General features: G+C 38.1%; 1 protein-coding gene across 1 annotated transcript in view; it reads right to left on the reverse strand.

Moving 5' to 3' along the window:
- Positions 1 to 23,336, reverse strand: part of UBE2J1 (ubiquitin conjugating enzyme E2 J1) — a 30,149-nt gene that overhangs the window by 2,844 nt on the left and 3,969 nt on the right. Inside the window, exons 2-7 of the mRNA XM_065631570.1 lie at positions 15,247 to 15,320; positions 13,409 to 13,540; positions 12,303 to 12,387; positions 10,798 to 10,903; positions 8,296 to 8,425; positions 4,232 to 4,363 (exon numbers count right to left, since the gene is read on the reverse strand). Of these exons, the coding sequence (XP_065487642.1) occupies positions 4,232 to 4,363; positions 8,296 to 8,425; positions 10,798 to 10,903; positions 12,303 to 12,387; positions 13,409 to 13,540; positions 15,247 to 15,320 (659 nt within the window). The remainder of the gene's footprint in view (positions 1 to 4,231; positions 4,364 to 8,295; positions 8,426 to 10,797; positions 10,904 to 12,302; positions 12,388 to 13,408; positions 13,541 to 15,246; positions 15,321 to 23,336) is intronic.

Raw genomic sequence — 23,336 nt, forward strand, 5'->3', positions numbered from 1 at the left:
CTGTGGCCAGCTGGGTCCAAAAGCCTGGGTCATCACCACCACTAACACTGGAAAACAAAACAAAAATCCTGAAAACAAAGCACCGAAGTAATTCCCAGCAGGAATTACTGAGCACTGTACTTATGGATGCACATACCTATTGCCCTCTACTGGTCAAACGGTGGTCTACCATTATAGGTAGTAAGAAAATAAACATGAGCAACTGGTGTTCAGCTCAGGAGAGTACTATTCTAAAGAAAAGAATTTTTCAGGTTGTAAGATTGAAACTATGGGTTCTGATATCCCACTGGCCTAATCCTGCTTGCAATACTAAAAGGCTCACATTTCCAACTTTTTAATATTAAAAATAGTAACACAGCACAATTGTTGGAAATAAACATTTTTGACAAGGTTAAAATTTAATTTGTCAGAGCTACTTATGTCTTTTCACTTCTCAGTACTCCCACTCACAAGCAACCTGCAGCTATTTTCCAGACTTTGCTTCCCTCCCACTCCCTTCTTCTAAAAGGCTATCATTACAGCAGATAAAACTAGAAGTCTGGACATTTTATATTTGCTTCTAAGCAAAAGCCCTTTAATGGACACAATATCCGTAACCCTAAGCACTGTTTTGGCCAGCTACCGTATCCACAAAAGACACCGTTTCCACACGGCCAGATAGGGAATGTCCTCAGCTGTGTCTCAGGTTTGATGACCCACAAGACAGTACTTGCTCCTGTGACTCTTTGGCCACATATTCTGCATGTGAGAATCTCCCAAATTTTCACCTAGTCAGTGATTTGACTCGCCCAGGGAAGAGACCTTCCTTTCTTACCTCCTCATCATTACTATTTCCCACTGTTTATTATCAGCAAGGAAGTACTGACATAATTACTGCATTTGACAACTTGCCTGTTTACACGGGTTTCTTGCCTAAACAAGCAAGCAGCTTGGGTAGCTTCAAAGAAAAATGTTTTTAAAATATTTATTCTATCAGCAGAGACAGCCAAAAACACCACGAGCAGCTTGCCGTGATTTCCACTACACTGCAAATGAAAATCATTCTGCTTTATACTGAACCCACTTGAAAGTTCTTCATGCCAAGGAAAATAAAGACTTAGGGAGCCCAAGCCTTTGAAAATTAAGTTCCTAGATTCACCTACACCCCCATCATTCAGAGGGAAAGGAGGAGAGAAGTGAATTCAAGAAGCAATAACTCCAAATTCAGCAGGCAAAGTGTTATTTTTCTTAAAGCAACTTTAAAAAAAAAGGAATTTTTAAAAGAGTCTAGAAGTATTTCTGATCCTTCATACTTCAACACCTGGGTTTCTTCCCACCACTGCAAATTGGAAAAAATAAAACAAAGACCGTGTTCTGAATGCGACAAGGTGCCACACACTGACACGAACAGAGCTGTAATTCAAGAGAAACCTCACTGACAACTGCAAGGCTTCAAATTCTTTCTTTTTTGAGGAAATTACATAGATGCAGCAGAGGACTGAATGCTTCACCCAAAGCTGAGCTAATCCACTCCCAACATCGTCAATGACCAACTATTAGCAGACATGCAGAAGCAAGTTAGATAAGAAAGGAATGATAATTACCTAATATAAATTTGGGACACAATGCTAGTGTAACTTAAATAATATACATACCTAGATAATTTTTTTTTTAAGACTTAATTATTAACAATCCCAAAAACGGCAGATTATAAATTAAAAAAAAAAAAAAAAAAATCACAATCTTGTCTTCACTTAACAGCAAGTTTTAAAATTCTGCTTAGGCAAAAATGTAGAGATTTTTAGACTAATGCAACACCTCACAGGATACAATTTGCATCCAATTTTAAGTCATTTTCTGCCAAATCATACTGGAAATTTTGGGAATGAGGGCTTCATAGACTAAAAAAAATATACATAACATGAGCCACATTTAGCATCTGATCTTCACAGTCCTTGAATATGCACTTTACGTGTCATATTATTTCTGAAACTTCCAAAACTGTTAGAACTGGCAGAAAACTTTGCTCCAAAGACATGAGAGTTTGACAGATAAGGCTAGCTTAGTAAAAAGTATATATATTAGAATTAACAAAGAGTCCTATCATATAACAAAACACAAGTAAGGAAATCTGTACTATGTTCAGTCCACTGAAGAACTGTAGCATTCACTACATCACTTATGTATCCAGGCCATTATTTTAAACATTTTTATCAGAATGCCGGAAGTATTAAATAATCATCTTGGAAGGGATGTTTTAAAAAAATACAGCAAACTCTATGAACTCAGAACCATATAAATCCTCTGGATTACTGAAGCCTCATACTCATGATCTCAGACATACACAGAAATAAGAAGATATAAGGATAAGGTAAGTACTTGGTTGTCCATATAACTTCCAGCTGAAGAACAGCTGAAGTTTGACACAGCACAATTTAAAGGCTAGTAAGAAATATGTCTGTTCTGTAATTAACCAAAGTTACGCCAAGTACTCCTGATTGCCAAGACATTTAAAAATGTTGGCTTACTATTACAAAACTTAGACACCATTTAATAGTGATAAAAGGAAACACTTTTTAACAATACATCATTCAGAACATATGATTAAAAGTAAGGCTTTCTATAAATCTCATGTATCAGAACAGTCTCATTTTCTCACAGAAACTGGCATAGTAGGTGACTTACTCTGGACCCCAGTCCAACCTAAGTATCTACAATATATTCACTCAAAAAATATTCTTTTGCTTAGATGTGGAAGAATCTTAATGCCCTTAGCATTAAGAGAATTTTTATCAAGCCAACTTCCAGCAATTTTGCTTGCAATTTGAATGCCTAAACAGGAGTAATGTACCATTACTATGCCCTGAGTAGACATCAACAGTTACTACAAATAATAAAAAAAAGAAGATACGTATGTTGTCAGAAGTAGTCTAGCCAGAGGTGTTTTCTAAGACCATTCTTCACTGGCTTCAGACATTTCTTTCTTCCACTGTGTGGCTGTAAATTTTCATTAACCAATGGCTCCAGAAAATCCCTAACACTCAAAATGTGGCAGCTCAGAAACACGGGTATTGCTTCAAACTCAAACTAACGATCATGAGCACGGCAGTCTGATCCCTGTAAAACAGGAATCCACTTTCCATCATTTATAGTTTATCATATATAAATAGTTTTACACACATTCATATGTTTGAAGGTCTCATTTCACATGGGACTGTTTCCTGAAAATTAAGTTAATCATTACTTACAAAAATCAGCATAATTGATGAAAACAGGTTTCTTAGAAATGAGACTAAAAAAAAAAAATCAGTCTCTTTTTTTCTTCAAGAAAATGCTAGCAATGCCTTGGCATTTTGGCTAGTTCTGCTATATTAGCCAGGATTGGTAATAAGAAGAATAAAATAAAACGGTTTATTAAATCCTGAACAATCTGGAAAAATCCTTATTGTGAGGAAAGAAAAGAAAAAAAAACACAAAACAAAACGAAAAACTATGCTATTAGCATGTTTATATTTCTACATAGCTTGAAAAGATGTTGCAAACACGCAGCAGATGGTCTGACGTTATCTGATGTGGTTTGGTTTTTTTAAACGATCTGCTGCCCCATCCTCTCTAAAAAACACAGCTTAGCTGGGATTTGTCTGCAATTTATCAGTGAATTTAGATTGCATTTGCCACAGTCACAACAGCAGCTGCCTTGGCCCACCACCAAGCCTCAGTCACTCCTGAAACCATTATGTAAGCCCTACACCTAGCAGCATTAAGATGTAAGTGTCATACTTCAAATTGTAAGAATGTTTTAGTCAGATCTACTTAAGAGGTAAGATACCCTTAAACAATATTTAAAACCTACACATCATCACTGAAACATTTTTTTTGCCTCTGGCTAAGAATTCTATTGCAAAAACCTATGATATATTATGCAGATGGTAAATTCAGACACCATCATATTTTAACAAACTGTGAACGCACACGTTAAAGGAACTACTGAGAACAAGAACTGCTAAAAGAACATTATTTATTGTTTGTAAGAGAAGGAAGTGAAAGCAAAGAGATTGCTATTTCTGAAAGTGATTCAGCATACTATTTGCTAAAGTTTACAAATAGATTTTATATAAAAGGTTGCAGAAGTTCTAGAAGAAATTTGTGAACTACATACTCTTAAGCAAGGCCCCAATGAGCTGAATAGTACTGATTTAATGTTCAGACTACGCTTGTAGCTGCACTGATAAAACTCAAAGGTGGACGGTACCGTTGCAGTCGCTGGATCCTGGAACGCTGCAGCTGCACCATCCTGCTGGGGCTCGCGTGAAGCAGCAGGGTGGTTCAGTCCCGATGCGTTTGAGGGCCCAGCACTGGACTTTCTGGACGAATTGACTTCTGCCTACAAGGAGGACATACGTATGCTTCAGACACAAGCTCAAAATTGCTCCAAAAATATTTGGCTTATTTTGGAAAGCATATTTTAATGTGTGGAGAATATGAGACTTACTGAACAATCAAGTATGTCAACTGCATTTCAGTTACACACCAACAGGTGTAAGAAATTCTCAATCTTTAGAAATAAGACTAGAGAAGACTACAGCTGTGCAAACATCAATTTAGAAAACAATTTTAAATTTGTTTGCACGTAACGATAGGTATAACATTCAAAATGGTAGAGCAAAAAAAAAAATTCTTTAGAAGATCCAGGACAACATTATGCCAGAAATAACAGCATTTTTTAAACCTTCTGTGTCTCATGTCCTTAAGTGAATGCTGACTACTGCTGTCAAAAGTGAACTAATATATCCTGTATCTCAGCAGGGCTAATTAACCTCTGGTAAGTGCTAATTTCATGTGGCTATACTGGTTCTAGTACCAAAGTTGCCTCACAGCCAGAGTGTGCACCCATATACAGCACTACACTGTATCAGGCACACACACCTCAGCTTCCAGTATTTAAATTTCAGCACAAGCAGAGCAAAAGAAAAAATACAGGTCTTTAATACTGCTTTTGTATGCACTTATAAGATGTCTAATAAGCATCAATTCCAAGAATTTAGGCTCCATGCTTTTGGAAATTTGAGACAAGAGATCAATAGTGACACGTAGAAGATCACAAACAAATCTCTGGTTAAAACAGTATATATGCCTGCAATAATCCCTTGAGAACAGAAGAGGACATAGCATCATAGTCCTGAACTGAAACACTTTAAAAATTGATATGGTTGTGACTTCTTTTTTTAATATGTGTAAATTCTATCAGCAAGCAAGTCCGCTCCCAAGTCACATATCTAGATCTCAACTTATTATAAAAATCACAATTCCAAATCTAATACCTCTTTAAATGCAGATATAAGTAGTGGTAGTAGTAGTAAGAAATACAAACAGTGTATTAGAAACCAACCAGTTATGGTGATAACAAGCTGAAAAGATCACAAGATAATATTATTTGATTATACTATTTTGTTTGAAGAAATTAAATTCCGTTTCTTGATGTATATTATCGCAGAAGAATCTGAAAAATATGTCACTGAAACGACCTGAAGATGAATTTAAGACTTAAAACCAGTTATAATCTGACAACAGTGCTTTCCTTTTGCACTTGACTATTATGAACTCTAGTATTAGATAGGACAAGTTATGACTCAAATATGGACCAGAAAGAAAGCAACACAGGATTCTGACTAATTTAGGCTGGAACAGAACTCTAGATGTCACCTGGTCCAACTCCCTCCCCAAAGCAGAGTCATGTTCAGTTGAGTTTTGAGTATCTCCAAAGCTGAAGATTCCACAGCCTCTCTGAGTAGCCCGCTCCAGCCTTTGACAACCCGCAGGGTGAATTTTCCTTTCCCACATCCAGTTCCTTCCCCAGAAACTGTCACCACTGCTCTTCATACCTCTGCTTTTCCCAAAAAGAGCTCATTTCATCTTTACTGTTAATCTCTATAAAACACATACACTACAAAACACACACTTGATTTAGTTTTGTTTATGAAAGTACTAAGTCTAGTATGCCAGACTGAAGTCATGCTAACAAAATAAACCACTTGAAAGTTCCTGAAACCAAAATATCTTTTTCATCACTTAGTGTTTCTTTTCTCCAGCCCTTACCTTTGCTTCCAGAAAAGCTGGAGAGAACAGACATCAAGGAAAGAAGATCAACATATTCAAAAGTAATCATGAGGGTGAGTGAAAATTAATTTTACTGCAAAATATGCCTTGTGATAGCCAACATGTAGATAAATCATATTGTTTTACAGTAATGTGTATGCTATTAGTCATGTATTTTTTTTTCTTCTAAGTGGAAGGGAATTTATAGTGTATAGCACCTGAAATGAACAAAACAATTTGCAAGTCAGTGTAATCCTGATTTTTTCAAAAATGTAATTTTCTATTAAAACAGACAGGAACAAAGGTGGAGGCTCACAGAAGCAAGAAAATGGTAATAAGCAAATATGGTTTGCTATTTCTTCTCCTGAATTTAACCTTCATTTCTCAATACCACACATGGGGATTTTTTGATAAGTTACCATTTACTTAATGCTGGTATGAAATAATTTCTCCCAAGATCATCTAGAAAAAGTTAGGAAATTTCTTCTATAAGGATCAAGATAATGCAGATATAGCTAGCATGTTGGATAGTAAAGAGGCGCTCTCAAATTATACACTCAATCAGCAATCTGACATTAAATCTTACCCCATAAATTGGCATGGACTATATCAAAATGATTAAAAATATTCTATTCCCTGCTAGTAACTCATACTATTAGTTTACTACAAAGATATCAACTAAATGCCTCAGCCTCATGTCAGTCAATCACATAATAACAAAGTCAAGCAACGCAGGGAAGCAGGAAGCTTAAAAAACCAAACCAAACAAAAAAAACCCAACAATCCCCAAAATTTTATTTGAGAAAGGGATGGAAGGTGCAACCAGAGGACGGAACTGATATACCTTGTAAAAAAACCCACAATGGATTGTAAAAGGCTGCAGAAACCTGAGGATTTTGTCCATTTTTCCCTTGCTGAGTGCTGTTCTTAGGAAGTGCAATTAAGTATGTGGATACATGAAACACACCAATATTCTTTAGAGATTGATGTCCCTAAGTCTTTCATTTTAAAACTGAAAAAGGTAGGAAATGTGAGTTAACAGGTTTTTCTAAAAAATAATTTAAAAACCCCACCTCTAGTATTTCTAGAATTTCTGTGATGAAGATTAGCAGTTCTTAAGCAAAAATTAATCCTACACTTTTTAACCCTTATATATTATAAAAAAGCCAGGGGCAGGTAGTGCACTGCTTCTCTGAGCAGCTCAGCTTTAAGACTTTGTCCCTGTATCTCCTCATCTTTGTAAAATACTTTGAGGTATTTTCCTAAGCGTTATTACACACAGACCCAACCACATCAACGTGTCTAGATGTGAGATCGCACAGGAACACGCAGGTCCTGCAAAACTGGCAGTAATGCTCCGCAAGAGGCAATCTTGACTCTCATGGTACACACACGCACAAAAGTAGTCTTTATGACAGTGTTAAGAGAACACTGGTGGTAAAAGTGGACACATCAGCATCCCTGACCTTAGTGAGGATGTATTCTGCACCAATGCCACACTCTTGTAATTTATTTCACTGTAGTTCCCTGCCCTCATGCGTAGCAGCCTTCCTTAGCAGCTGATTTCAGAGTTTAGTGGAAAACCCAGTGAAAAACAATACTGTGCATGCAAGACATGCAATTTTCTAAGGCACGTATTTGGCTAGACAAATCTCACTTTCACTGAAACACAAGCTAGAGAACGCATTTTTGGGTAACAGCAACTTCCATACCAGAGTTCAGTATCTTCAGTTGCAGTATCTTCAGCTGCAGAGCAGTTCAAAAGAATCTGCAACCATTTCTCAGCAGGAATATGTTTTATTCCTTCCATAAGTCAAAAGGAGGGTGGAAAAAAAAATCACAAAGGAAAAAGAATTAGGTTAGCTTTGCCCAAACTTCCCTAACACTTTTATGATAAGACTAACTCTGGAGAATTTAATCAAGTTATTAGTGACTGAAAACATGGAAGTAAAAGCAACATAGGCAGTTCTTAACACAGTGCTCACCACTGCAATTAAAGCAAATCAATCAGTGCTTGAGATGCACAATTTATTAATTGGCACATTGGAAGAGATACACTTCTATTTTTCTCTTTCAGACTGTCCTAAAAACACAGGTATCCACATAGTGATTGATGAAAGTTTATGAAGTGATGAATGTTTTTGCAATTTACAAGTTTTTCCTCAATATTTGTTTTTAAATCCTATACCACAGAGCTGAAAGTTTGAACCGTGACTTCACCTTGAAGCTAATTTGTCTGGCGAGTTCTTTAGCCTCCTTATCCGCCTGGCTTGACACGCTTCCAGATGTTAGTGGTAAGAGGGCTGTCTTCATCGATGTGCCACACATTTCACAACAGAAGTCTTGTGACCTGGCCACAAACGACATAGCTTAGAATAGCATGTTCTCATAATGTTCTTGTGCATTTGTTTAAACAAGCTATTTGCAAAACAATCCACAGGAAGACAAGGGGTATCAAGACCAGTAGCTTAAAATTACTTCCCCCAACCCCAAATCATACTATCTTGAAAAAGTATGTTAAAATTATCTATACTACAAATACATATTCTACCATGTAACTTAGGAAAATATTATTAATAAAGTAGCAATATATAAGTTAGTTACTAATGTTACCGCTTTAAAACCTACTTTGTATCTGCAGCAAAGTAGAATTGTAAATTATGAAGATCTCACTATTATTACTAACACTAAATTGGATCCAGGAGCTTGCACATCAAATCCAGGAATTTCAGCTTCTGCAAGACCATTCCTTTTGCTCTCTTGCACACATAATTTGTCTGTAGGACACGCTGCTGCGGGCAGGTCTCCAAGCCAGTGAGAAACCACACAGCCTCGACAGTACAGCAGCAAGACCAGCCCACCAAACCCTGCCTCTCAGCAGGTTTTATTAGCTTTGACTCAGTGCCATGCTAACAGGAAAGTGGCAGCTTCCAAATGGCTCAGAGTACAAGCAGAATAAGCTCACATCTGCCTGCAAAATAAAGTCCTAGTTGCAATCTGGAATACAGTAACTTTGCTTGTAAGATAGGGATATGATCTTTCAAGTACCTCCTCCTCCTCCATAGGGAAAGGAGAAAGATTGAAAAAAAACAAACAAACCAACCAACCCACAAGTATAAGATTTCATGTAATTATAATCACAGAACAGATAAGGTTGGAAGGGATCTCTGGAGATCATTCAGTCCAGTCTCTTTGCTCAAAGCAGGGTCAAGTAAAGCATGTTGCTCAGGTCAGTGTCCAGTTACATTTTTAACACCTCCAAGGATAGAGACTCCACAAGCTCTCTAGGCAACCTGTGCTACTGCTTTGACCACATCCACAGTAAAAAAAAGTGTTTTCTTGCATTCAGATTGAATTTTGTGGGTTTCAGTATGCGCCCATTGCTTCTTGTCCTGTTACTGGATGCCACTGAGAAAAGCCTGGCTCTGCCTTATTTACACCTTCCCTTCAGATATTTGTACACATGGATAAGATCCCCTGATCCTTCTCCACGCTGAACTCTCCCAGCTCTCTCAGCCTCTCCTTGTCAGAAAAATGTTCCAGCTCCTCAGTCACCTCTGGGGCACTGCACTGGATTCGCTCCAGTATGTCCATATCTTGCTTGTACCCTGACCCAGACACAGCCCAACCTGTGCCCAGCACTCCAGATGTCTCACCAGCGCTGAGGAAATATCACCTCCCTCCACCTGCTGGCAACGCTCTTCCTAACGCAGCCCAGGCTACCATTTGCCTTCTTTTCTGCAAGGGCACATTGCTGCCTCATGATCAGCTTGGTGTCCCACCAGGACTTTCCCTTTCCAAGCTCCTTTACAGCTGGTCAGCTGGTGTTAATCCTCTGCAGGGGCAGGACTTTGCTCTTCTCTTTGTTGAACTTGATGAGATTCTTCCAGCTCCTTGAGGTTCCTCTGGACGGCAGCACAACCAGCCACTCCTCCCACTTTTGTATCATCTAAAAACTTGCTGAGGGTGCACTCTGCCTCATCGTCCAGGTCATTAATGACACTGAACAGCACTGGCCCCAGTATCGACCCCTGGATTACACCAGTAGTGACTGGCCTGCAGCTGGACTTTGTGCGGCTCACCACAGTCCTCTGAGCCAGTTCTTAATCCACCTTACTATCCCCACTCACCAAGGCTGTGCTTCAAGAGTTTCTCCGTGTCTATGGTATGGAGAACAGCATCAAAGGCCTTGTTAAAGTCAAGATAAACAACATCCATCGCCTTTCCATTCTCCACTAAGCTAATTATTTTATCAGAGCCACGAATCTCATTTTAAGTTAATTTCCTAAAAATCATTCAGAAACAGTTGCTTCAGATTTTTGTCGTTGTTTCATTATTATTTAAAGGAAATGATGCATCACTGTTTTGGTGTTTTCTCCCCCACTTACACTTACTGTCAATTCTATCATACTCATTTTCCCTCCACACTGCAATTACCACCATATCACAATATTAATTACATCTCTAGGCATGAATTTCAGACAAACCTCTAATTTGACCACACAACACTGGAAGGACACAGCCCTCTCAAAGTATTTTGTTTGACCTTAAGTTCCAAGTTTGCGCAATGTTCAGGAAAAAAAAAAATATACAAGTCATAGAACTTTTCTATATTTGGAATAAATTCAAAAGAACAGACTGAAATGACTTACTTTCTACTTAATGCCATACCCTAAAAAAAGTACATATACGTGTACCTACAGTAATAAATTTAGTGCTTACTTCTTTGCAAGAGCTCTTCTTTCTTCTGGTGTGTAATCTAGAGATCCTATTGCTCCTTCACCTTTGGTCGGCATAAATCCAATAATGGCTAATAAAGCTGTTCTTACTGAAATGGGAGAACAGAGGTACAAAGAGGGTTGCAGAAACAACTGTTATTTCAACTCACTCTACACTCGGTATAGAAAAGTTGCAGTTCTGCCTGTAAAACTTCATTTTGTCCAAAGGAGCAGTCTGAACTTCATATAAGCAGCACTGGGTTTTTTGATACACAGAAAGGCTTTCTTCATTTTTTAGATTTCACATTATAAATGAAAGGTAAGGCCTTATTCTTCCCTCAGCCAACATAGAGAAGGTAAGTTGTCACAAAAATGTTCCTTCAATATAAAGATTACATTCTCAGACTTTAAAAATGGGTTCTGAAGAAAAAAAGGTAAGGCAGATTTAACATATAAATGGCAGGGGGCAGGGAAGAGGAGGATCCATAAGGCATTCTTCTTTCTGTGCACATTTTCTATTAGACATGAATTCTGCAATTTAGTGCACACAAGCTCAGTGGTTTTCTTTTATGCAATGTACCACAGAATTTGTTCCTTTTATGTTATCATGCTGGGAAAGGAGCTTAAAGACTAATAACAGCTCATAACAGAACTGTCATCTAAAACATCTCTTTTGACAATATTTCTCTTTCAATTTTGTTTTCATATACATAATCATGAAATTTAAGAATTCGAGACACTTTGCTAGTAGATTGGGTAAATAAATAACACATTAATAAGTACCACAAAATAGAGATAGGGTATTTACGCCTTCTATTTAGAAGACAGTATTTTCTACCCTAAAAAAATGTAAGGCACTTTACAAAAGTTGATGAGCAGTCTGCTAGTAAACTCCCAAGATCTTACAAAGATATTTTAAAAGTGCAACTGATATCCAAAGAAATAATTCAACTACTGCACTCAGCAAAAATAAGATTATATAAACACAGAAATATTGGCTTGGATAAACTGTGCTAACTCTCAATTTCTGCGATAATGAAATTTTTTAAAAGGTAGAAAACACTCAGTTATTCTGAACTCAGACCATCTTGTCTTTCCTCTTGAGTGTTCAGAAGTACAGAATCAGAATTAATTACCAGATACCAATACTGAAGCTGTGTTCAGTGATTATACAAAACCAGGGTAAAGTAACAGGATTTAAGTAATTTCATAAGAACAATTAAAAAAAAAATTCTAAGTAGTCTGTGAATTCTTAATGCTTGTGCATCCAAATAAGAGCTTACCATCACTCCACAGTTTCTCAACCCTTTCACGCTGCATTTATTAAATACCATTCCCAAATCCTCCTATGTCTCTCTTTCATGACTTTACATTTCTCACATTCTCCAATACTTTTACTCCCTCAAAATCTGTCTCTTTTCCACTACAATCATTGTTTGTGATTTTTTTTTCATTTTAAAGATCTAGTTGCTTGATGGGGATAACATTTTCTAAATAATTGTTACTTACTACTCCATGAAGGCTGCCATGTTTCAGGATGATGCCCTGAGATGCTTAAACAAATTTTCTTCCCCACTTCAAACCTGCCATTGGCCTTCAAAGGAAGAAGGAGGACATAATAAAACATGCTGGAAGTTAACTCCTAGGTTTTGGTACAAGTTGTAAAAACCATCACCAAACAAATCTATATGCAAACAATTCTTTATAACTATATTACTGCCAACCTCACGAAACTGTCATTCAGCTTTCTAAACAAAGAAGTCTGCCATCTGCTTCTATTCATGCATGAAGAAACCCTTAACTGATACCTCACGTCCCAGTGTGATGTGGTGGCTTTCCTGTTGCTCCTGTAACGCACGCACCACATGCAGAGAGCCTAAAAAGCTACGAAAACTTTATGAAACTACACACAAATATGGGTCTTTGTCCCAAACCATAGGTCTGCCTTCCTACACGTGACCAATGTCTCCAAGAGAGACCAAGAGGGCCCATGGAGAGAGCAGAAGGTTAGACAATCACATCAGCAATGTGATTACTCCTGGACAAAACTTTCATTTATTAGGTGCAAAGCTTCATGTAATTATAGAATTCCAAAGTCACCTTGGAAGACTTCTGGTCTTAAATTGGCAACATTAACTGTCCTAAGAAAGCTCTAGGGAGGCCTTATAGCAGGCTTCCAGTACCTAAAAGGGACTTACAGGAAAGCTGAAGAGGGACTTTTTACAAGGGCACATAGTGATAGGAAAACGGGCAATGGTTTTAAACTGAAAGAGGGTAGATTTAGGTTAGATACAAGGAAGAAATTCTTCACCGTGAGGGTGCCGAGACACTGGAACAGGCTGCCCAGAGAAGCTGTGGATGCCCCATCCCTGGAAGGGTTCAAGGCCAGGCTGGATGGGGCTTTGAGCAACCTGGTCTGGTGGAAGGTGTCCCTGCCCATGGCAGGGAGGCTGGAACTAGATGATATCTAAGGTCCCTTCCAACCCAAACCATTCTATGATTCTACTCCGCCATCCTTCTTAGAAAAATAACATTACCTTAAATGCCAAGAGTCTCTCAAGACACCTATGGTTAAATCGATCACATAAAAAGGAAAAAACAGTAAACATGCTTACCGTCAGCAAAATAATGCTGGGTGGTTTCATGGGGTATTCAGGTGGTAGTACTATTCGCCCATGATAAATCCCACCATCGAAATCTGAATCTGGAGGGCCTCTAACAGTAAAGTGCCATTCAAAAAGATTATCCTAAAATGCCCCCACCAAAAGAAGGAAAACAAAAAAAAAAAAAAGAGAGTATGTCAAAGAATTAGACAACTAAACACCATTTTAATGAACAAGAACAGGCTAAAGAAACAGTGCACAACAGAAGTTTTAAGAAGTCAAAATCAAATGGAGAGTAAGACAAACAACGCAGTACTAAGATTCTGATTAAAAGGATAAAATGTTGTAGCTTTCTGGTAATTTTCTTACACACTGGCTTTGTTGAAACCCTCAAATTCATTACTCAAGCTCTTCACTATAGTTAGATCAATTACGACAAGAGTGTTATTACCAGACAGATGGAAAACTGAGTCAACTAAGGGAAAACTGGGTCTTTGCCCCAGTGAATAATCATTTCTGGAGAACTGAGGGGAGACCCACCCCAAGAAGGAACATCCATGACAGACCCCCCAAAGCCCCCTCCATGCCCAAGTCAACAGAGGGGTTTGACTCTCACCCCAGAGAATTCCCATCCTCTTTGCTTCTCCATAAACAATTTTGAAACAGCTACTGCTCCTAAGTGCACAACAGGTACACTTTGAAAGTGGAATGTTATTTTCATCGGACATATAAATAACTTCTTTTTAAGCATTATTTCTTTGAGGTTCTGTGTTTGGCTTTATGTATCAGATCTTGTGATGTCCACAACTTCCCGAATATTTCCAAGCAGATCAACAGCTGCTGTTAGGAGTCCAAAAGAGTCTTGCTGTCAGTGAATGAGATCCCTCAACTAATGCTGAACACTGGTATCACAGGGCTGCGACTGTCCACATATTTACAATTTTTTTTCAAGGATGGGAGGTAACTGTCAACATTTCCAGCATTTCCTTTCATCTGCCACTGTTTTCTTCCCAGCAACCCACTGTTTTAATCAAGTAATAAGACCTTCATGTAATTTACAAGCGATAGCATGAATCAAACCTTACATTTTGCCACAGAAAGGGGAAACACAACGTACAAACAAAAACTAGTCAATAATAACATATATTTTACAGCATCTAGGAACATGCTATTTTCTGTAAGCATGTTAAGTGTGCTATGCATTTCTGAGAACAGATAAAACAAACTCCCAAACTAAATACCACAGAACATTGCCTTTTTCATTATTCCAGCGAAATCAGAAGATTTCTATTAAGCTTTGAACCATCAGAACTTCAATGTCCCCTCAGCCCAAAAGTTTAAATGGGTGTTTAGAAGACTTCAAGAAGTAGAATCTAAGCATTCTCTAATAAAATGCATCCAGAATTACACCCATTTATGTTTTCAGGTTTTTTGTATGCAAAATAGTGAATCCTCACAGATCACCTAGGCTTAAGTGTTTTGTTGAACAACTCAGCAGCTAAGCCAGATGTCATGTTTGAGTGTAAAAAGCTTAACTTAAACATAACGCACTTATGCAGTCTCAGGAAGGATGAGGGGGAATGAACATATTATACCTGTGTGACAAAAATTACTCAGGTGCAATGTAAAACTGATTTAATGTACTTACACTAACAACCTGGAACTACAATACCATTAAAGCAGAATTATGATACTGATTTCCCCATCACAGGAAAAAAAAGAACTGAATCAATATTAAAAGTATCTAAATATGTACATTTCAAACACGTATGCAGTATATATTAATAACACAGTATATATTAATAACACAGTCTAATCACAAGCTCTTGCAAACATATAGATAAACAAACCTCCAAAGGCTGTGCATGGTAATGATCTGTAGGATCCTTCAGTTCTGCAGCCTCTTTCATCAAACGTTTGACAGCTGAAAAAGAGAAAGACATGGAAATAAAGAAAAATTTAATACACATTGCACACAAAAGTACATAAACACTTCTTGAAGAGCTCCTTTCATCCATTTTTTTCAGCACATCCCAGCTTCTTCACTGGAGTTAATAAACCAAGACACAATAGAAATTACTCATGCTGAATAAATCTTAAATGAGTTACACAAGCATGAAGTTCTGAAAAATGTTGCACAGTCCCAGTTTCTCAACACTGAACACTGGGATTAAAGTAGTTTTACATTATTAATTGCACCAAAGACAAAAGGAAAAACATAGGTGTCATTAACAGAGTTTCGGACTTTAAATACAAGATGTACAAGACTAATAACCTCAATATTTTATCATAAAGGCCATTGCGTGCATCTTTCAACAACTGCTGAAAAGCTTTACCCTGACACCTCCTGTGACTCACATTACTACTTCCTTAATTATTCCAAAGGAGGTCACAACAAGATATGAGAGAAACCAACACACTGCTAGTACGAGGAGATGAGGTTTTATGCTAGATTTGAAAAAGCATATGCCCAGCCAGAAAAATTTACCCAGGGCCTTTGTAATTTGAACCTATAACTGAGTGTTGACACACAGGTATTTTTCTATTCTATAGTCAGGACAGTCATTAGTTACCCTCTCCAATCTTCTATTTCAGAATCACCAGCATCATTTTTCTGCATATCCTTTTTCCTTCCCCTTTAGTAAGTTGTGTTACATCGCTTGTCCTGACAGGTGCCCTCATGTGCATCATGCATTAACGCCTAATGAAGAACTCAGCCCAACTGAAAAGCAGAGTAAGCAGAGTACAGATAAGAGCTACAGACAAGAAATTCAAGGATGCTCCTCATGAATAAGGTTAGGTGGAAAGTTCTTAGTCCCTCCTACTTACTGGAAAAAGTACAAATACCAGTTACCTCTTCACGCAACTAGGTAGGAACAGATTCCCCTAATCCATTTTTCATATTCAGTTCATGCCATGGATGTCCCTCCCACTCAAGTAATTATCTAATTACAAAGAAGGAGAAACACTGCCCAATTTCCCTTACAGTGCAACCATAAAGATACGGTGAAAGTGAACTGTAGTCGATTTACAAAGCCTGGAATGACCAGCTGATTGTAGGCTGTGCAGCATGCTCAGATTCCAGGGCTTTACTCACTGTCATGACGCTGTGAGTGAAGCTACTCTAACCTTCCCACAGAGGAATTCTGATTTCAATCTACTGTGAAAAATTATTCTCCTCCTTCACACTTCTTGACAGCTATAAACAACAGCTCAAGCTCTGAGAATTTCATTTCTTATGACCCAAAATGCAAACAGACTATGTGGAAATTTGCAGGTGTCAACTGGTAGAGCCCATAAGGGGCATCCAGGCTCCACTGAAAAAGTTTGTCTCTTTCATCCACATTAAGGTTTACCAGTTCATTAACACGGAATAATAAGAAAAGCAGCCTGGACCAGAAATGGCTTCAGACCCAGCACTGCTTCACAGCCAAGAAGTGTGGACACTTGCCTTCAGAAGAAGAGTGGCATGCACCAAAGGGAGCTAATTCAGGAGTGAACACCTCCCCAAAGCAAAAGGGTAACCATGAGAAAACTGCGAACATGTATCAGGAAGCCTAACAAAGACAGAACAGTCATGGATGAGGCAGACAACTCTGTTACTGTGATTTCCCAAACAAGGGACCAAGACGGAAAAGAAACACACTCCCCCTAATTCAGCATTACATGCAGTTACCCACATTAACTGAGGGAAAGCTAACTATTAGAGCAAAAAAATATTTCAAGACCATTCTACAAAAGTCTACCAACACTCAGTTTGTAACCAGCCTACCAGCCTAAAACTGAATGCAGGATCTTTAGCTGTATACATTGGCACTTTGGATTTGTCCCTAAAGGACCAAAAAAATTTTTAAAAGGTAGAAACACAGAAACCAAGGGTTCATATGTAGAAGTGAGACAGCAGCCAAGTAGGGACAACAAGGAGGTGGGCTCCTCTTAAGTAGGATTTAAAACGGAAGCCATTTAAAGCGTGTTAATTAAATACAAAAATACATCAAATAAACAGTGACAGTGATATTGTATTGTTTTTTTTTTTCACAGGATTACTTTATTATCAAGAAGCCAAACTACAGATATTTGAAGAAGTCAACATAAAATACACTGAAAGACACGAAACACACCAAAAGATATAATTTAGCTTTTGTATACCATAAAGATAATTTGCTTATAAAAAGTTTTTAGTATTAAGCAACTATGATGTCTTAAGAAGCACATGTATATGAAGCAAGGCTGACAGAGTTAGGGTTGCTCAGCCAGGAGAAGACGAGGCTCCTGGGAGACCTTATTATGGCCTTTCAACACTTAAAGAGCACTTATAAGAAAGATGGAGAAAGATTTTACCAGGGCCTGCAGTGACTGGACATGGGGCAATAGTTTTAAACTGAAAGAGGCTAGGTTTAGATTGGACACAAAAAAGAAATTCTTCACCATGAGGGTGCTGAGGCACTGGAACCGGCTGCCCAGAGCAGCTGTGGATGTCCCATCCCTGAAAGTGTTCAAGGCCAGGCTGGATGGGGCTTTGAGCAACCTGGTCTGGTGGAAGGTGTCCCTGCCCATGGCAGGAGGGTTGGAACTAGATGATCTTTAAGGTCCCTTCCAACCCGAACCATTCTGTCGTTCTATTTCCACGCTGCTGAAAAATGCCAACTGACAGGCTACAAAGAAGAGCCTGGACCGATAAAGGTTCATTCTGATAACAAGCGACCCAGTGAAAAAGGCATTCAATTGTTTCTTCTTTAAGCACAGCTGCAGTATTTACTAACACATTCCCTTCTTTGGCTACTGAAAACCGCAATGGAAGAAACAAAAGTAATTCACAAAATCTGCCTGCAACAAGTACACATCACTTATCCAAGCTTCATTAAAATCAGTTTTTGTGCAAAATATGGTATTTCAACCCACTTTAAAAAAAAAAAAAAATCACACTGAGTCATCTGATTAAAAGTCTGGCAATAGTGATTCTGAAAAAATGATAATGGTTTGGACCCATTCAAAACAAAGAATTGCAAACGCCAATAATATAAAAAAGTATCACTAATTCAGCCAAAAGAAATTCAAATCAATACATTCATTTTGTCAAAGACAGGTTTTAGAGACAATATAATCAAGGTATTTTTTAACGTGGCATGACTGTCGATTTGGAAAATGACCATGCTTTCAACAGGTAAACTCAGCAACAATTTATCGTAACACTCATTGAAATTAAATACTGAGGAAACTGAGATTCTGGGCTAACTCTGGAGAGCAAGGAAGCATTCCTGCCTTGGCAGGACGGATGGGAGCGCCCCACTGCTCTGACGAGGTGTGATGGACCAGAGGCTCTGCCTGACACTTTGCCTCTTGCATTATACCAAACTTACTAAATTTTTCTGAAAACCAAAACATGGATGTTAATCAGAGAATCAAATTTAAAGCCACTAGCTTATTTTAGAATCACAGAATGTCCTGATTTGGAAGGGACCCACAAGGATCATCAAGTCCAACTCCTGTCCCTGCATATGACAACCCCGCAGTTCACACCATGTGTCTGAGGGTGTTGTCCAGTCTCTTCTTGAACACTGTCAGGCTTGGGGCCGTGACACCTCCCCGGGGAGCCTGTTCCAGTGCTCCACCACCCTCTGGGTGAAGAACCTTTTCCTCATGTCCAACCTAAACCTCCCCTGGCACATCTTCCTGACATTCCCTTGGGTTCTGTCATTGGTCACTAAAGAGTTCGGTGCCTGCTCCTCCTGCCCTTGTGAGGAATCTGTAGACCACGATGAGGTCTCCTCCAGGTTGAACAAACTAAGTGACTTCAGCTGCTCCTCATACGGCTTCCCCTCCAAACCCTTCAACTTCGTAGCCATCTTCTGGACACTCTGCAGTAGCTTAACATCTTTTTTATACTGTGGCACCCAGAACTGCACACAGGATTTAGGATTGAGTGGCAGGGGAATAACACAATTAACGAGCAAAACTTGTGTAATGTATGCATACATGACTTGTGGATTCATTTCTGTCAAAAGCTGTGTCCTGGTCAAATCTTACTTCTTATTAACATTTACCTTAAGCTATCCTGCAATTTCTGTTCAACATAATTGCTTCTCTTGGACCCATCTTGAAGTCATATTCAAGCACGCCTGCTACAAAGCCCAACTACATTAGTTTCCACCTTGTGGCCGAGGAAACCCTCCTATACACAGAAAATGCAAGTGATCAGTCTCCATAAATGTCAATATTACTGCTTTAATAGATGATGGGATTCGAACATCAGTGGTGTTGTCTTAGTAAAATATAATGCCTTATTTTTTTAAAAAATCTGCTATTGTGAAAATAAAAAGAGTCTTAAAGCGATTATATTTAGCCTTAGAGAGCTTGCTTTGTTAGTAGTCTTCTATATTTAACAAGGAAGGATTTTAGTTGATTTTTACATTATCAGCAAATAGTGCATGTGGCAATCAAATGAGCTGACCCAGGTTACATTAACATAAATATAACACACAACAGTACAACAGGATTTATTTCAGCATAACAAAGTTGTACACCTTTTGCTCACTGGAAGTTCAGAAAAATCTGATACAAGTTCCAACTCCCGCCAACACCCAAAATAGCCAGACATGGTTACAAGCTTCCTGAAGATCTGACACAACTTCTCTATAAAAGGCAACATTACTCAGGTACAAGAGCCCAATAGAAGAAACTGAGCTAGTAGAGGGGAGCGGTACAGGTGAGGTGGTCAAACCCAAGTTAGGAAGGATGGGGAGGGTGAGGTGTCAGTTGAGAAATGCTCAGCTCTTGGTAGTTCATCATGCAAAGACAAAGCATTTTGTGCACACAAAGGTGATTGCAGGATCATCAGTGAAACAAATTAGTATTTAAGTGATCAGGGTTCCGTATGATAGTATCTTCCTCAAATGGATAGCAACTGTTTCATTCTACCAATTTTCAGTTGTTCTGTTTGAAAAAGTACATAATAAACAAATAAATAAAGGAACCTGAAACAGCTGGCATAAAGCTAGAGACCTCCTAATCTTTCAAGTTCACTTATCCGGGAAAAAAAAAGGAATAAAACAATCTGTCAGCTTTCACTGCTTCAACAAATGCTTTCTACTTTTTTTTTTTTAATGACTGTTACTTTTTTTTCCATTTAAATAAGACTTAAAGGTCTACTCAGGAGAAATGAAGAATAGGAATTTCTTCCCATGGCTCTGCTGACAAGACAGGATGCCATTTACTTATCAAATCCAGGTTTTCCAATGAATTAGTAAAACTCTTATAAAAGTTTCTCTAGGATGAAGCTCACTTAAACTATTAATAAAATACAAATCACCTTTGTTACGTGTTTGTCTATAAACGATGCTACTATCTATAATTAGGAAAAACATTAGAAAATATTAGAAAAAGAAAGAAATTGAAACCATACAATCAATTTGAGACAAGCATTAAGGCCCTTCAATTACATGATACGTTTCTCATGGATTACATTTTGGGAAAGTCTTTTTAAATCTAGCTGGCTTTGGTTTTTCCCGCTCCGCTCATTATGTGACCACTTTGCCAAGAATGCCTGATCCATGGCTGGTGTAACCACCAAGCAACTTCAGAGCTCACAGTGCCCAGGGTCACCTGCTGAACCACCACGACCAGTCGCTGCAGCAGACCAAGGCATTTGGGAACCCATTCACCCAAACTGCTTGTATTCACATTCAAAAGGAAATCCTGTTTACTACTGATAAGTTTAAATTTCAGGTAAGAGGAAGAATAACAGTGAATCACAGTTACAAGTTTGACTGCACAATGACTGGATCACACAATTTAAAAAAAAAGAGTCTGGATTAAATTTGTATGTAAAGTACATAGGATTTCTCATAAGACAAGATCACTCAATGAGCTTTGATGTTTTAAGTAAAAAAAAAAAAAAATCACTTTAAGTGATATGGTCACTAAAGCATGCAAAAAACCATACTTAAAGCAAAGGGTCATAGCAGACTGAAGAGTTATTAAATACTTTTACTACAGTTCTTTGATATGGAGAATGGTATTTTTTTAAGTAGTGTTGTACTCTCTAGAGAATGGTTTATCAAATCTAAACATACAGAGACTCTTAACAGGTTCACAGTGACCTGCACGGTGTCACTAAGCGTATGTCACCTGCTCTATTATGGATGTGATTTTCCTGGACAGCTTAGAAGCTGTGCATGATATGTGATCATCAGTGAATTAAAAACAGTAAAAGTGGCAAAAGGGGCTCGAGGAAGAAGTACCCAGAAATATAAATTACAATCCTTTTGTAGAAATGCGTCAAATGGTCTCTCCTCTAGGAATAAACCCACATTACCACACTTTCAAGTGAGCTCCACATTACTAATGCTCTTCTCCTCTACCTCTGCATTCCATGTGTTTATTCATTTTGTCCCCACCTTTCTTAACCCTTACGAGTTCACATCCGTCTTTAAATACATTTTTGACTTCCTGTATATATTTTTGTATGTCATTTCACAAAAAAATGTGACTATATTTTCATAAAATATTTGCATAGCAGTTTACAGTCACTTAATTTTGAATCAAAACCACATTTAAAGTTTCATTAGGACCAAGATACACAATCTTTCTTCATAAAAAAAGCACACATCCTAGTCACATCCATCCAAAATAAAATCCCTGGAAGACAAATGAAACTTCCAGTTGGACAAGTTCTTGAACCACTGATGAGGAGAACATACTATGTATTCCGTTTCTTTAAAGCTCTTTTCCAAATCATTCCTTACTGCAGTGGACTACCCAAATCTTTGCTCTGGCAACTCAGCAACAGAAGTACAGAGAAACAGGCATAGTTGCAACAGATCTTGCAAAGATGTCCAGATCTTTCCATCTTCTAGAACTAGAAAACCAGCAGTGGAAGCAACCCATAACGGTAACGATCCTTCCCATACTGCCAGTGATCACCCTATCATGCCTACATCCTCCAGTGTCAGAGGAATGAGTAAAATGAAGAAGAGTTAAAACTTCAGTCTCAATTAAGCTGTATCACTGCTTTGAAGTTATCTCTACCAAAATCTACTACAGTTTCAACACTATTCTAAACATCATAATCTGTGGAACATTGTTTCTCCATACCAGAGAAACCACACTTCTCTGTCTTAATAAAAGCAAATGGAGACAATGAAGTTGCTCATCATTGACGGCTTCTCTGATGTTCTCCACTCACCAAGTTCCCATTTTATGGTGATCTCATGTGACAAAGCAATTGTTCTTACAAAACCAACATGTGCAATTGCAGAACAACTGCGTAGAGCAGCCATAGGTTCCAAAATTGCTTTATTTTAAATCTGGTTTCACAGTTCCTTTGACTTCTGCTACAAAACAAATGGAGACACCATTTGCCAAGAGACAGGCAAGCTGCGTTACATCTTCAGGGTCTCAGATACCCCCTTCTCCAAGACCAACAAGCCTCCTGTACTCATATAAAGTACTGACAACTGTAAGAGGAAAAAAAAATAATAATACTTTTAATTAGTCTACTTTCTCTTTCCTCTCACCTCAGAAATGACAGACCTCCAGTCTGCATTTCCCTCAGAGCAGCAGGAAGTACAGGACTCTTCCTGCAGTTACAATTCAAAACAACTGTTCAGTCAACACAAAGGAAGATAAAACTTACCAAATGTAAGGTGCTTGTTGAACACACTAAGAACAAACAATGTCTTGAGTTTTAATCATTTTTAACGTCTATTCGACGTCTTATTTTTTTAAAAATTCTATCTTTATTTCATGAAGGGAAGGTACTAAGCAGCACAGTGCCTACTGGCTATTTTCTGTGAACTCTTTTTTATTAACAAAGAGCTGGCGCATGCTCGTTGACAAGGAATACTTCTTACTTGTAAAAAGTAAGGAGTGGAGAGAGAGGTATAGTTTGTAGAAAAAGCAGTAAATGTATTGAAGATGACTGCTAAGAGGATCACAATCT

The sequence above is a fragment of the Caloenas nicobarica genome, chromosome 3 (genome assembly GCF_036013445.1).
Source record: "Caloenas nicobarica isolate bCalNic1 chromosome 3, bCalNic1.hap1, whole genome shotgun sequence".
Classification (NCBI taxonomy): domain Eukaryota; kingdom Metazoa; phylum Chordata; class Aves; order Columbiformes; family Columbidae; genus Caloenas; species Caloenas nicobarica.